The 13993-nt window shown below is 42.5% G+C and overlaps 1 protein-coding gene across 46 annotated transcripts in view; it reads left to right on the top strand.

Annotated features, from left to right (window-relative positions):
* The window catches only part of clasp1a (cytoplasmic linker associated protein 1a), a 100089-nt gene that overhangs the window by 68262 nt on the left and 17834 nt on the right, over nt 1-13993 (top strand). For 10 of the 46 annotated variants that reach the window (XM_037789179.1, XM_037789201.1, XM_037789196.1 and 7 more), the window contains 13 exons: nt 382-492; nt 955-981; nt 1663-1827; nt 4664-4822; nt 6885-6947; nt 7739-7842; nt 8468-8491; nt 9846-10090; nt 12536-12599; nt 12756-12758; nt 12897-13060; nt 13439-13517; nt 13613-13756. In XM_037789179.1, the coding sequence (XP_037645107.1) occupies nt 382-492; nt 955-981; nt 1663-1827; nt 4664-4822; nt 6885-6947; nt 7739-7842; nt 8468-8491; nt 9846-10090; nt 12536-12599; nt 12756-12758; nt 12897-13060; nt 13439-13517; nt 13613-13756 (1352 nt within the window). The remainder of the gene's footprint in view (nt 1-381; nt 493-954; nt 982-1662; nt 1828-4663; nt 4823-6884; nt 6948-7738; nt 7843-8467; nt 8492-9845; nt 10091-12535; nt 12600-12755; nt 12759-12896; nt 13061-13438; nt 13518-13612; nt 13757-13993) is intronic. The other 36 variants (XM_037789220.1, XM_037789212.1, XM_037789219.1 and 33 more) reach the window with 20 other exon arrangements.

The raw sequence follows: 13993 nt of genomic DNA, 5'->3' as shown, positions 1-13993 counted from the left end.
GTTGGTTTCGGCCACCTCACCGCTAGATGCCACTAAATCCTACACACTGGTCCTTTAAGTTGTGCTTTTCTGTGGCTCGTGTCTTAGCTAGCACCAGCACAGCTATGCTTACAGGGCAAACCCCAACCATCTTGATTTCAAGTTCCAGGTTAAAACGAACGCTGAGAATGATTTGCAAACTAATAGACTCAGGTTTGTTTCTTTCCCACCTGTGTGTTTTCAGGGGGGGCTCTATCCCCTCATCCAGGTCTTCTTCATTCTGTCTCCCCAGACCTTTTCTTCCCCAGCATCTCTGTCCAGGGTAGGGGTGAACACATTGAAGTAATTGGATTAAACTCCCACTGCCTCTCTTCCCTCCCTCCCTCCTCCTTTTTCATCCAGGTCGTGTTCGTACCAGGAGACAAAGCTCGGGCAGCGTGGCCGGAGGAGCCAGTACCTCAGTGGTGGACAGTAGGGGGCGCAGCCGAGCCAAAGTGGTCTCTCAGTCCCAGCGTATGTATATACACCACACGCAGACTCTCATAACGTTGAAGTTGAATTGAAATCAGAGTCATGCTCTTTTCAGTCACGCTATCGAATTGTACTGCATTACACAGCTATGCGTGTGCATACTGCATACCAATCTGCCACTCTCATGTTTCTGGTATGATCTCTGTCTGCATCGGCTTTGACATCATACTCGATGCTTTGCCGTTTCTTGTATGTGTGTTGCGATGCGCTTACAGCACCCCGAAGACTCTTCCAGTCACTCACAAATCTTGTGTATTTGTGCAAGGGTGCCCTACATGCATGCACAGTACGTGTGTGTATGTTGGTATATATTCTTGAGATCAGGCAGTAAATCCGTGCACAGCTAACACGTTCACAGCCGCCCAGAGTGCATGCTGGGCAAATTTAATCTGTCTCATTTTGACCGTTCTCCACCCTGTCCTGCCTATTGCTTCCATCACCCAGGATCCAGATCAGCCAATCCCATCAATGGTAAGGCCTCAGCTTCATCCGATCACAAGCCAGAAGCCTCATCCCTAAGCTCTGTCCCCCACCTAGCACACAGAGCTTTGCACGCCGTCCCATTCTTTTTAGCCTTTTACGTTTGTTTCACCACGTACGGTAGCAGCATGCTTCACACATTTTTTTACTCCCCCCCAACAGTTTGAGAAGCTGTTTGGAGTCGTGTGCCGTCAGCCATTGTGTTGTCCTTGTTTTCACTGTTGAAATGCTGTATGTTCCCACTTGTGACTGGTGCCACAGTAAATGTCTCCCCACAGCACAGTTAGTTAGAACATGGGTTCCTCCCCCTCACCCTGAGTGTGTGTCTGTGATTGTTCATTCAGACTCTAATTTAATTTCCTGTGAAGTTCTATTTGCCTCCAACTTCTGTGTTGTCATTAAAATAGTATTCATTCACCTTCAAATCTAAGTAAATCCATGAAGTACAAGATGAATAAATGTAGAAGAAGACATTATAATATGTCACGTTACCTTTTATGTTGCTGCACTGTCCCACAGCACTGGGTCTGTTGACACAGGGCTTGTGTTTTAAGATTTGACCAAGCATGTTATCAAAGGTTGGACCCCTCCCTTACCCCTTCTCCCTACCAGTTTCTCTCACTCTGAATACTGTCTAACCACAGTACAATTTTTTGTCATGTCTCCCGGCAGCCGGCAGTCGCTCCAGCTCCCCGGGCAAGCTGCTCGGCCACAGCAGCTACGGCCGGATCCCTCGAGCCACGGTGTCGGCCTCCACCACGCCAGCAGACAAGCGCACCAGGATCCCTCGCAGCCAGGGCTGCAGCCGTGAGACCAGCCCCAGCAGACTGGGCCTCGGTAAGGCCAGGACCACTCACACAAGTCTATCTATCTTTAGTGATAGATTACCTTTTACTTTGACCTCTGTTTTTTACTTCTTTCTTAAACAAACTTAAGTTTTAAATTATTTGATGCCCCAAATGATGAATGCTAATTGTTCATTTAATTAGTCGATTCCATCGGCTATGTGAGCATGAGCTTTAGAAATTAGCTTTAGAGACCAAGGCTGTAACCAGGCTATAAACATGTTTACTTCTGCTGTAAAGTTGGGCATTTTAACATGGGGCTCTATGGGGATTGACTCCCTTTTGGAGCCAGCCTCAAGTGGCCATTCGATGAACTGCAGTTTTTGGCACTTCAGCGTTGGTTTCACTGCTCAGCACCCAAGGTTGCCACTTAGGTGAAAGAAACTGAAATGCAACATATCACAGAGTTCCTTTAATTCATCTGTTTCTCGTCAAATCCACACCATTAAAATGTGCAGGCACTGGGACAAGACTGCAACAAGTTAAACACTGACCATTCACATGCTCCATATCACCGACCACATGAACACATGTGCTGATAAGTGACATACGTTGACACAGGATTATGTTATGGAACTGGACCTTGCTATCTTCACTTTCTGATAAAGAGATAAACTCATGATTTGCCCTTTGAAACGCCACAGAGGTCACATTTCCTTTACTCAGACCATAAACACTGCACAGATTGTTGTTGTCCATCACAAAGCGTTGTTGGCTTGTTATTGGCACAGACAGTGCAGATTGTCTGCGTCTGTTCTGCTAGTTCTCTTTTCATCATGATGAAAACGTACACACACTTTGATGTATAGTTTTAGTCTTCAGCTAAACATTCCTCACAGATCTATTCTGATGTATGATTGGTTGAGAGGGAGCGGTGGTTATGGGTGTTGTAGTGGCTGGCATGAAAACGTCTGTGTTCGATGGAAAAAAATCTTTTAAGGCCTCCGCGTCGGTGACAGCTGTGGCCAGAGGCAATTTTGTTTTCAGGTTGTCTGTACATTCGGTTCAATTTTGGCACAAATGTCTACTTGGACTCAAGGATGAACTGATTAGATTTTGGTGGTAAAAGGTCAAAGGTCACTGTGACCTCACAAAACAAGTTTTTGGCCATAACTCAAGAGTTCATATGCTAATTATGACAATTTCACACGAATGTCTAATAGGATAGAATAATGAAGTGATGACATTTTGAACAGACATCACGTGCAATGCATCCTGGTACATGTAGGCATTGCTGGTACGGCTCTGCGAGCAGGAGAACTCAGCTTTCTCGGTCAATATGGCACGCACTGGGGAATTTATTGCTTCAATGGACTACATTTACCATCAACACTGATTGGACATCCACATAAAAAGGTGGTGAATTTTCCCTTTAATGGACGACTGGCTGCTTTTGTGAAGTGTCATTGAAAAGTTGTTTCAATAAGAAGAACTGTTGAATGTTTATGATTAATTGCAGATCCTTAATTTTGGTTTTGTTTTCAATTTGCTTCATTTGTTTTGATAAGAGGGGGATACTGTTCACGTTCCGCTGTTACTACTGTTTTTTTATCCCAATTTGATGTGTTACTTTCTTAATATCTAACCCCTGTAATCCTTTTCTTATGTATCTCATCGTTAACAGGCACTTGAGTTGCTCTTTGGAGATGTCCAGACTATCTAACCTTTACTAGCAGTATGCTGTTTGACCAACTCACTCACCCAGCATTCTGCCACTGCTTTTGTTTCTGTCTCTGTCTTCTTCTAATCTCTCCAGTACATGTTTGTCTCCCTTTATATTTTGGTCACCGGGCCTCATTACAGAAACTTCAGTTTAGGATGACATTTAGATATATTTGTATTACACAAACATGTTTCCTAATTGTATTTAAGAAAAAAAATATTATTATTATTATTTTTAAGTTATAGGAATTTAGCTTTTACAGAGCTGTCCTAACTTAAGTGGGAATTTTCCAAATTTTGAATCTTAAATCAGGATGGCAGAGACCGTCCTAAATTCAAAATAACTGCCAAAAATGGCTGCAGCACTGTCGTTAGCTCTGTATGACAATGAAGATGGGGAACAACAGGAACGCTAAAATACAATGATTGAAAGGCTACTCAAATCGTATGATGATGGATCACAAATGCACTTCGTTTTAGTTTTTTTGTTAAGGGTGACTTCCAGACTTCTAGCCAGTAACAAGTGAGAGCCGTTGACATTATGGCTTGTCCGTCTCGAGTAGCCTACCTGTACATTCTAAACATAGATACAGGCGTGAGAGGACGAGTGTCGATTGAAGAATCAAATGTACAGTTGTAGTTTAGATTTCTTAAATTAAGATAAGATAGGAGGTCTGAGATAGGAGAGGACACAGCAGCCACGAGTTTAGGAATTGCTTCTGTAATAGGAAGACAGGATTTGTCCTATCTTTGACACGTTAACATAGGACAAGCAGGTATTTTTCTGTAATGAGGCCCCTGAATGACAGATGTCACTTCATCAGTCTGTCGAATGTGCATTTGTTCACAAAAACATGATCCAAATATGATGGTCATGACATTTACCGAGCACATTCATGTGTTCAAGGCAATAAAGCCTTTTGATTTTAATGACTTTTGATGCTAATCTAATTGAGCACCACCATGAGCAAAGTTCTAAGAATAGCAAAGTCACCAGTTTGTTGTTCCATCCAGGACTTTGTTGGGTGTCATGAATAGTATAGTCCTGGAGATACAGTACAGTCTGCAGGGCTTCCATAACCTCTACCCCTCGTCTCATCCTCACTTCTGACTCTTTCCCTCATGAATGGACACTGACATTCCCATCTAACTTGTTGTCCTGACAGCCAGGCTGTGTGGTAAAGCTCTTCTTCCTGCTGCTCTTCCCTACCGCACGCTAGCCCGGAGCCGCATTCCCCGTCCCAGCATGAGTCAGGGTTGCAGTCGCGACACCAGTCGCGAGAGCAGCCGCGACACCAGCCCTGCTCGGGGCTTCACTCCTCTGGGTGAGTACCACTGAGCTAGTAGCCGTCCCAACTACCTCTACCAGTGGGTGTCCCAACCAGACTATCTTTACCAGATGCTTACACCAGCCTCCCTCCTGTTGTTGGTGTTCTTTGTAGTGTCACCCTACCTCTGCCTGTCTTTCTCTGTGCATGCACTAATAGTGTCTTTCTGGGTTTAGGGAAGATTACTGTTCTGTGTCCAGTGTCTCTTTTGAATCCTGTTTTTAATTTTTTTTTTATGATGGTATAAATGACGAAGTACTGTCTTCAAATGTACTTTATTTATTGTATCTTTATTCGTGCGTGTGAATACTTTCTGAGTGAATCTGTGTACAGATGTTGTGATTTTAAGTATAAGTGCCATCATTAAAGATTGGGGAAGCAACAGAAACAGCAAGCAATAACTGCAGTCAGTATTCATAGCTGACGGTGCCCCTGCAACCAATGCACTTCTACTGCAGTTCTTGGGCTGTTACACCCCGGGAAGTGATGTCATAACTCTGCAGCCGTTGCTGTATCAATAAGGAATGTATAAAGCAGGAGCGGAGAAGTATGCCATTCTTCAGCATGTCAGTGATTTAGAGCCAAACTTAAGGACTGTTAGCATAGCATAGGTTTACGGCTTTTGTTGTTGTGCTTTGGTTCTTTCTGTGAAAAAATCAGGTGAAAATTCATTTTTCGAGTGTTTGTTGTTGTAATACTCATGTTATACTCATGTAATACTCACCCCATGTTTTAAATAGGACTAAAAGCATTCAGGTTTTCTTCCAGGTGAGTTTTAATTTACATAACTTGCTTAGATACAATATGTGTACCTTGTGTTTAGAGTAGGGCTGTCAATCGATTTGAATATTTCATTGTGATTTATCGCAAATTAATCACACATTTTTTATCTGTTCAAAACGTACTTTAAAGGGAGATTTGTCAAGTATTTAATACTCTTATCAACATGGGAATGGGCAAATATGCTGCTTTATGCAAATTTATGTATGTATTTATTATTGGAAATCAATTAACAACACAAAACAATGACAAATATTGTCCAGAAACCCTCACAGGTACTGCATTTAGCATAACAAATATGCTCAAATCATAACATGGCAAACTCAAGCCCAACAGACAACACCAGCTGTCAGTGTGTCAGTGTGCTGACTTGACTATGACTTGTCCAAAACTGCATGTGATGATCATAAAGTGGGCATGTCTGTAAAGGGGAGACTCGTGGGTACCCATAGAACCCATTTTCATTCACATATCTTGAGGTCAGAGGTCAAGGGACCCCTTTGAAAATGGCCATGTTATTTTTTCCTTGCAAAAAATTCAGTGCAAGTTTGGAGCATTATTTAGCCTCCTTCGCGACAAGTTAGTATGACATGGTTGGTACAGATAGATTCCTTAAGTTTTCTTAGTTTAATATGATACCATATCATATGAGCCCGCTACAGCCTCCGAAAGATTGATTGCGTTAAAGAAATAAGCGGCGGTAAACAAATTTGCGTCAACGTGTTATCGCGTTAACTTTGACAGCCCTAGTTTAGAGTGCAGAGATAAAAACTGGTCGTAATGAGTATTACAACAACAAACACTCTTTTTCCCCACCTGTTTTCACAGATGAAAAAAAAAGAAACTATTTGTTTGTCCCATTCTCGTGAACGCATTATTTCTCTGGAGGGAATTTGGCCATAAGTCAAGAATTCATATGCTAATTATGACAATGTCTAATAAGATAAAGTGATGACGTGATGACATTTTGGACAGACATGGATATAAAGTGCAACTTCACTGGTCGGTGGAGGCATACAACCGAAAGGCTGTAATTCTAGTTTTCACCTGTTCTTAAGTCGTAAACACAGGAGAGAAATCAATTAAGATCAGACTTAGAAAATAGATCACCAGAATTTAGTTTTTATCACTTGCCCCTGCGTACTAATGTCACAGCACAGCAGTGTAACATTGCCCCTGATTCTTGGTGTTGGTGGTTACACCTGGTTGGTGTTACACCTGTAGGATGTGTCATTAACCCCCTGGTCCGGATGTTGCCCACTTCTCCTGTGCCCTGCAGCCTCCCGACGTCACTCCCGTTCAACCAGCGCTCTCTCCACAGCCGACCCCCACGGCCAGTCAGGTGACCTGCATGCCCAGACCTCCCGACCCCCCAGTCCTTATCGGTTCCCCACAAGTTCCCTATCTTAGAGGCAATAATGCCAACCGGACCAGCATGCTTCTGTGGTTGTTTTAGCATCATTATTCCTTTACTTTATTTTCACTCCCGAGTATTTTTGAGTATTTTATTCAGTAATTTATCAAACAGGAAAGGTAAGAATGGACAGCTTGTATTTATTTAGCATGTAAAGGGAAACATTCATCTGCTTGTCCCTTGAGCGCCACATTTTTTTCATTTTAGCTTTGATTTTTGTGGAATTGTGACCTTATATGAGCTGACTCAGCCCAGCTTCACTTGATGTTTATTTGACACGTCATCCTTTGTACTTTGTGAGTTGTGCGACTGTTTGTTTTCATTTTTAACATATAGGCTCATATTTGTGTTTTTTTCCTCTTTGGTTTATTGTTGGTGTTTTACATCCTTCATCTCCGAGGGAAACGGCATAGCTGCAACGTATGCCTGTCTTTCTGCCCAAGGGCTCGTTCATCCTCTATTTGTGTTTTTCATTTTACTTTCGGGTGGTTGAAGACTTGAAAATATTCCCCCTTTGGTTGGATCTTTTCAGCTCATTCATTTACAGCGTATTGCTTTATATTCCAATGTGTCCAAAAGAAACTCTGATCTGTGTGGTTACAAAAGTAAGAAAAGCATCTTTTGCTTTTGTCCATTCAGGTAAGTTACGGTGGTCACTTTTACTTGAGCTTCACTCACCATCTGCCTTTACCTGGTTTCTTTTCCCATTTCCTGTCTAGACCGATATGGTTTGATTCACCAAGCGAGGATCTCTGCATCAGTCAACGCCATGAGGGTCCTAAACACTGGCACAGAGGTGGAGGCAGCAGTTGCTGATGCTCTGGTAAGCTGCTGTGGAATGTTTTTCTTCAGGAAAAGACATATGTCAATAGGTTTATTGTTATTGAAAGGGGGTTGTTGTTAAAAACAGGCACTAGGTAAGGTTTTCATGCAAACATTTTGTATAGAATGAGTTGACTGAATTGCAAAATTGGGTGGCAATAAAAATGCCTCATACCAGCCTTATACAGGGTATCTGCAGATCTTGAAAAGTCTTTAACAGCATTGAATATTCCCTCATAAAAAGGCCTTATAAGATATTCAAAAGTCTTAAATTTAATTGACAAACAGGTGTTATCTAACCATTCCCCACTATTTGTATTTTTGGGCTGACAGGTATCTGTCAGGCTCGGCCAACTGGATGCTTTCCAGACTTTAATCTCTTAACTGGAAACTGAGTGAGAAAAACACAGTCAACTTTTGCCAGGTTACAGTCTTAGACTTAGAAAACAAATGTCTGCTCATACAGTAGATTACAATAGCTGAGAGTATCTCAACCGTTCACACATATCGGTTGAAATGTGAAATGTGAAGTTTTGTCCTCTCAGCAGGACTGTACTTTGTTCTTTGTGTCCTCTTAAACCTTCCCTCTCTCATCTTTCCCTCTTGGTTGTTTGTTACCATTTCAGCTATTAGGAGACTCCAGGAATAAGGTAGTTGGTCATTTTACATACTGTTCGTATATCCATGCCATCACGTACTAATCGAGTTCAGAAAACAATAATGCAGCTTGACTCATTAAATGGCTCGTGACACTCCTCCACCCCCAACCCCCTTTTGATTGATTTGATCTTTTGATTGAATTTCACCTTGAATGTTTCTGTCCATCGCATCCCAGTCGTGTGCATCTACAGTATGGCACCCAGCAAAGTCATTTTCTTTTTCACATTGTAGTATTATTGCATTGAACCTCATTGTTATGGTACATTATTCATTCATGTTTATTTTTTGAGTCTGTGAGATTAACTTTGCGCTGCTGTTTGAGGTGTCTCAGACTGCATTGCATTTGTAGTCAAGACCTTTTTGCTGACTGATGGCACTGCTTGACTGGCTGTTGATGATTTTGTGCATCACTAAGGACATTTTTGGCTTTTTAATTTTAATTTGTTTGATCATTTTGGCTGTGTTAATACATATGGCATACATTTTGGCAAGGGTGTGTTTTTTGTTGTTGTTGGGTTTTTTTTACTTCTAAATTTTGGAAGTTCAACCTCAGCTCCTATAATAAGTCTATAATAAACCTCACCCAGACCCTTAAGGACAAAAATGCCCCCATTGAAACCCATTAAAATTGATCCTACAGCCATTAATCATGCATTGTATTATATCAGGCTTTCAATCTGGAGTCCTGGATTCAACATTGTAGTTTTTACTATTTTCCACCAGATTGAGCCATTTTCTCATGAAAAAAAATCCCAGAGCATTTAGTATACTATATATTTATTACAGTCCTGCAACTGCCACAGATACCGGATTTTTTTTCTCTTTTTTTTGTCAGAGTATTTGATTTATTGATTGCTGTCGGGATGTAAAGATAATTTCAACAAATATAAACAAAACTGTTTCTAAATCTTTACCAACCCCTCCTTTTTAAAGGGTTAAAATTCTGAAAATGAATGAATATTTGGTAGTTATAATCAGGACTGAAGTTGGTTAAAACATTTAACTCAGTGATAGTGGAATATGATATTAATATTTAATTTTATGTTTTTTTACGCTGACATTTTTGTCCTCTAAGAAAATCAGAGCAACTTAGTTTCATTTTCAGCTGAGGAATTAGACACCACAACTGCGTATGTATCAAATTTCCCAAAGTCAAATCCACAGAACAAAACATGAAATGTACGGAAACTGCATGGCTCCTGATGCAACTGTCTTGCAATCTTGTAATCAAAGATTCTTACCTCATGGCTGAGTTTATTTCTCTAAGCACTCTTCCTGCCGAGCCTGGCTAACATTTAGGCATCAGACTGTGTGATTCCTTCACGTTCTTCTTTCTCCCTCCAGAGGAAGCCGTTGAGACGGAGGTACGAATCACCTGGGATGTACTCTGATGACGACGCCAACAGTGATGCGTCCAGCGCTTGCTCAGAGCGCTCATATGGCTCCAGGAACGGAGGCATCCCCCATTACCTGCGCCAGACGGAGGATGTGGCGGAGGTCCTGAACCACTGCGCCAGCTCCAACTGGTCAGAGAGGAAGGAGGGCCTGCTGGGTCTGCAGAATCTCCTCAAGAGCCAAAGAATACTGAGGTGGGATTGGGCTCATGTATCTTGGCCAAAGTGTCAAACAGTGCCAGAGTGGAAATGTGAGCTTTGGCACTATGCCCAGCTCACTCAAGTGTGACCAAAAGCTATAACTGTGTGTCGTCTGCTTAAGGAGATGTTAATGTTTAATACCTCTGAATGGTACAATAAGAGATCGTATCCAGCAATCTCTAGATGGCAACATAATCAGGATTTTGGCCGTGTCTAGTAACTCTTCGCAGGAGTCAAGGATATAAATACAAATACAAACTTGGTGACGATAGGAAAGAGTCTTGACTGGCAGGCATCACTTCCTTCCATCCCACATGACATGAGCACAGCATGAACATACGGTGTGCATTTGAACAGTTTTGGCAAAAATGTCTGATTGGCTAGATAATTTACTCCCTACTGGAAACGCCCTGTAATGGGTCTGTCCCAACACCCACGGTAATTGCTAGTAGTCAAGTGCCTACTTGTGTGACGTATTTCCAGTAATTGCCAAGGTGCCCATTAAGAGCGCAAGCATGCAGAAGTTTATCAGAGCTCACTGGGACATTCTTGTTTGATAAAAATACAAATACAAATACCGTACATGACATAACAAAAGAGACATAATATGATATTATTTAGAATGTCTGATACAATGTTTAATGATGGAACATATATATGTCGACACTGACAGTGTCAGATATGTGATTATTCTTATCAGTCCCATCAAGAAGATCGGTGTGAAGGTTTGATTATAATTCTATTATATTCACTCTGTATCCAACACGGCGTCTGTCTTAAAACCAGCTTATAGGCTCATTACTGCCAACAGCTGGACAGGTGTAGCATGGAAGACAGTGTGAATTATGGGATAAACTTGCCTCGGAATACAACGTCAAAGTGGTATTAGGAAAAGTGTACTCTATGTTGGTATTTTTCCAACGTGAGACACGCTTGCCTACTACCTCGCGGCACGTGACCGCGCAATTAAGTGCTGAAGACCTCAACTGTGGGTATTGGGACAAAGCCACCGTCTTTGAACAATGCTGAAGGGATAAAATCAAAGTGACTGGACTGTCTTGGTTGTGGCACGGTGTTTGTGAGATCATTCATTAGTTTAGCTGAACTCAAAGAGTTTTCCTCAGGAGCCTGGGGAAACTCTTCGACTGCAGCCTGAAGGACACAGCTACCCTCCACAAAACCAGCAGAGACCTTGAGGTCTGTCTTAAAAAGGTTGACAAATCTGGGCTGCCCAGTCATTTCAAGGCTTGGATATACCTGCCTGCCCAGGGTTTTATGGCCCCTGCTACTATATGATGTTCCTATGTCAACTAAGGAAGCCCTGGAGAAGAAAATCAGCAGCTATCTGTGAAGGTGGCTTGGCCTGCCCAGGAGCTTAAGCAGTGCCGCTCTGTAGGGTCAACCAGCACCCTACAGCTCTCCTTCAGCGGCCTCTTCGTACTGTAATTTGTAGTGACATGAACAAGAGAAGCCATGCAGTACAGAGACTCCAGGGAGCCCAAAGTAGCAACAGCTGGCATTGAGGTCTACACAGGCAGAAAGTGGAATGCTGCCAGAGAGTAACAGGTGGCAGAGGCACGGTTAAGGCAGAAGGCTCTTGTTGGGACGGTGGCAGCAGGGTCATCAGGCCTGGGCTACTTTCCAAGCTTTACCCCCCATGACCCCAGGAACATCACTGATGTTGCTTCCCAGTTCATCCGAGAGATGCATCTTGCAACCATCTTGGTTGTGGTACAGTCTTCGTGAGAGCACTTATTAGCTTAGTAAATGGCCGAAATGGAAGTGTAGGGGCTAAACTGCTGAGGGTTTTATGATCATCTAAGCTTTAAAGGTTCTCTATATGATATTCAGAGCATTACAGAGCAAATAACAACTATTTGCTATGTAAAGATATAGAGGAGTAATGTCTACCTGAGCAGAGAATGAAGTCTCTCTCCCTCTGTGCGTGTTGTAATCAGCGCTTCTCTGTGCTTTGTTGACATAGCCAAGCCGGCCGTGCGTGCTTTTAGCGCATGTTCGTGCACGTGGGCCTGCTCCATTGGCTAGCTTATGGCCACTGCTCTGCACGGCTCTCATAGGACGGTTACAGCTGATAACGCCATCCCCACTGATGGCGCCGTTGTTGAAGCATAGCGTCCCCCCTGCCCTGTTAGCTCTGTCAGCAGTGTTCCTGTTGTTTTCACTGTCAGCGCTGTTAGCACCATCGGCTCAGCCGTCCGTCGCCATGTCGATAGCCGTGCGGAAGCAATAGAAATGCTCCCAATCTCGCATTTAGCACTTTGAATGTAATTTTGAAGGGGTAAATAGTAGCACCTGAAACACTTTCGTTTCAGTGAAATGATGTCTGTGTTTCTAACCTTTTAACATAAGAAGCTTAAGAAGCATTTTGTCGAACCCGCCCTGCTTGACATACTTCCTGGTGTCTTTTGTTCACTGCAGTCGAGTGGAGCTGAAAAGACTTTGCGAGATCTTCACAAGGATGTTTGCAGATCCACATAGCAAGGTAAGTAAAGAAGATGACTTGTTCTAATTATGACTGTAGTGTAAAGGCATGGTATCCAAAATACAGCAATACTGAACATAGTTGAGGTGTGACTTACTTGAAACTAATGGAGTATCTCTTGTTGCATGGCCTGCCTTGCTGTGGATTTAACAACAGAGAGTAAGTGTGTTTTTTATCTATATTACCACAGGCATTAACATAAATCTGTCTGAACATGAGCAGTTTAATGTTACAGTAGTTAAGTCAAATCAAGCATGCATTGTATGATACATGTCTTAACCGTGCACATGTCCTCAGGTGTTCAGCATGTTCCTGGAAACTCTCGTGGACTTCGTCACAGTACACAGGGAGGACCTGCAGGACTGGCTTTTTGTCCTGCTCACTCAGCTGCTGAAGAAGATGGGGGCAGATCTGCTGGGCTCAGTCCAGGCCAAAGTCCAGAAGGCCCTGGATATCACAAGGTCTGAAATGCAAGCCCAGTCACAGGGAGGGGATAGCAAAGATTAGTGGCTTTAGTGCATTTCCAGTGGATAAGGGGACATTTCACACTATTGGATATTAGTTCTCCATTCATCTCTTTAGTGGAATGTAAACATTAGTAATTGTGTGAGAGATTCTTGTGTTTGTGGTAAACTTTGAAATCAGTAGCAACACCCTCACAACCCTTAAATCATATTCTATACAGATCTGTTTGAAAGACATGTGACTTCCGAAGCCCCTCAATTAGTGGTCAACCTTATCATTGAGCCGGCTGATACAACCTCATAAACTACATCATAGCATACACAGTCTAATAGCATGGAAAAAGTGAACCTCTCATTTTCTTTCTCTTTTCTCAGGGACTCCTTCCCATTCGACCAACAGTTCAACATTCTGATGAGGTTCATCGTCGATCAGACTCAGACACCTAATCTGAAGGTGAAGTCATTTTCAGATTCTCTTCATATAGGCAATATGATGTTGATTGGTTAGTGGGATTGGAACAACGACTGAATGTTTTGTTGCCTCTTTAGGTTAAGGTGGCCATTTTGAAGTACATCGAGTGCCTGGCTCGGCAGATGGACCCGACGGACTTTGTCAACTCCAGCGAGACGCGCCTGGCCGTATCTCGCATCATCACCTGGACCACTGAACCCAAAAGTTCTGATGTCAGGAAGGTAGGCATTATTCAGTATTGACAATGAGAATCTCTTTGCTCGGACAAAACCTTTTCCTTGTTTTTATTTAAAGTAGGATGCCTATATTCAGCACATGTTTAATCTTTATCATTGGAGTGACGAGAGAATATCAATGTATTATTTTAGTTTTAGGTTCAAACAAGGTGTGATCCAGGACATAATGGAAACAAGGAAAGTTTTTTTTTTGCCTCAACAGCAATTAGTAAGGATATAATC

This window comes from Sebastes umbrosus, chromosome 13, assembly GCF_015220745.1.
Source record: "Sebastes umbrosus isolate fSebUmb1 chromosome 13, fSebUmb1.pri, whole genome shotgun sequence".
Lineage (NCBI taxonomy): Eukaryota > Metazoa > Chordata > Actinopteri > Perciformes > Sebastidae > Sebastes > Sebastes umbrosus.
This window is presented reverse-complemented; position numbering and strand designations above follow the sequence as displayed.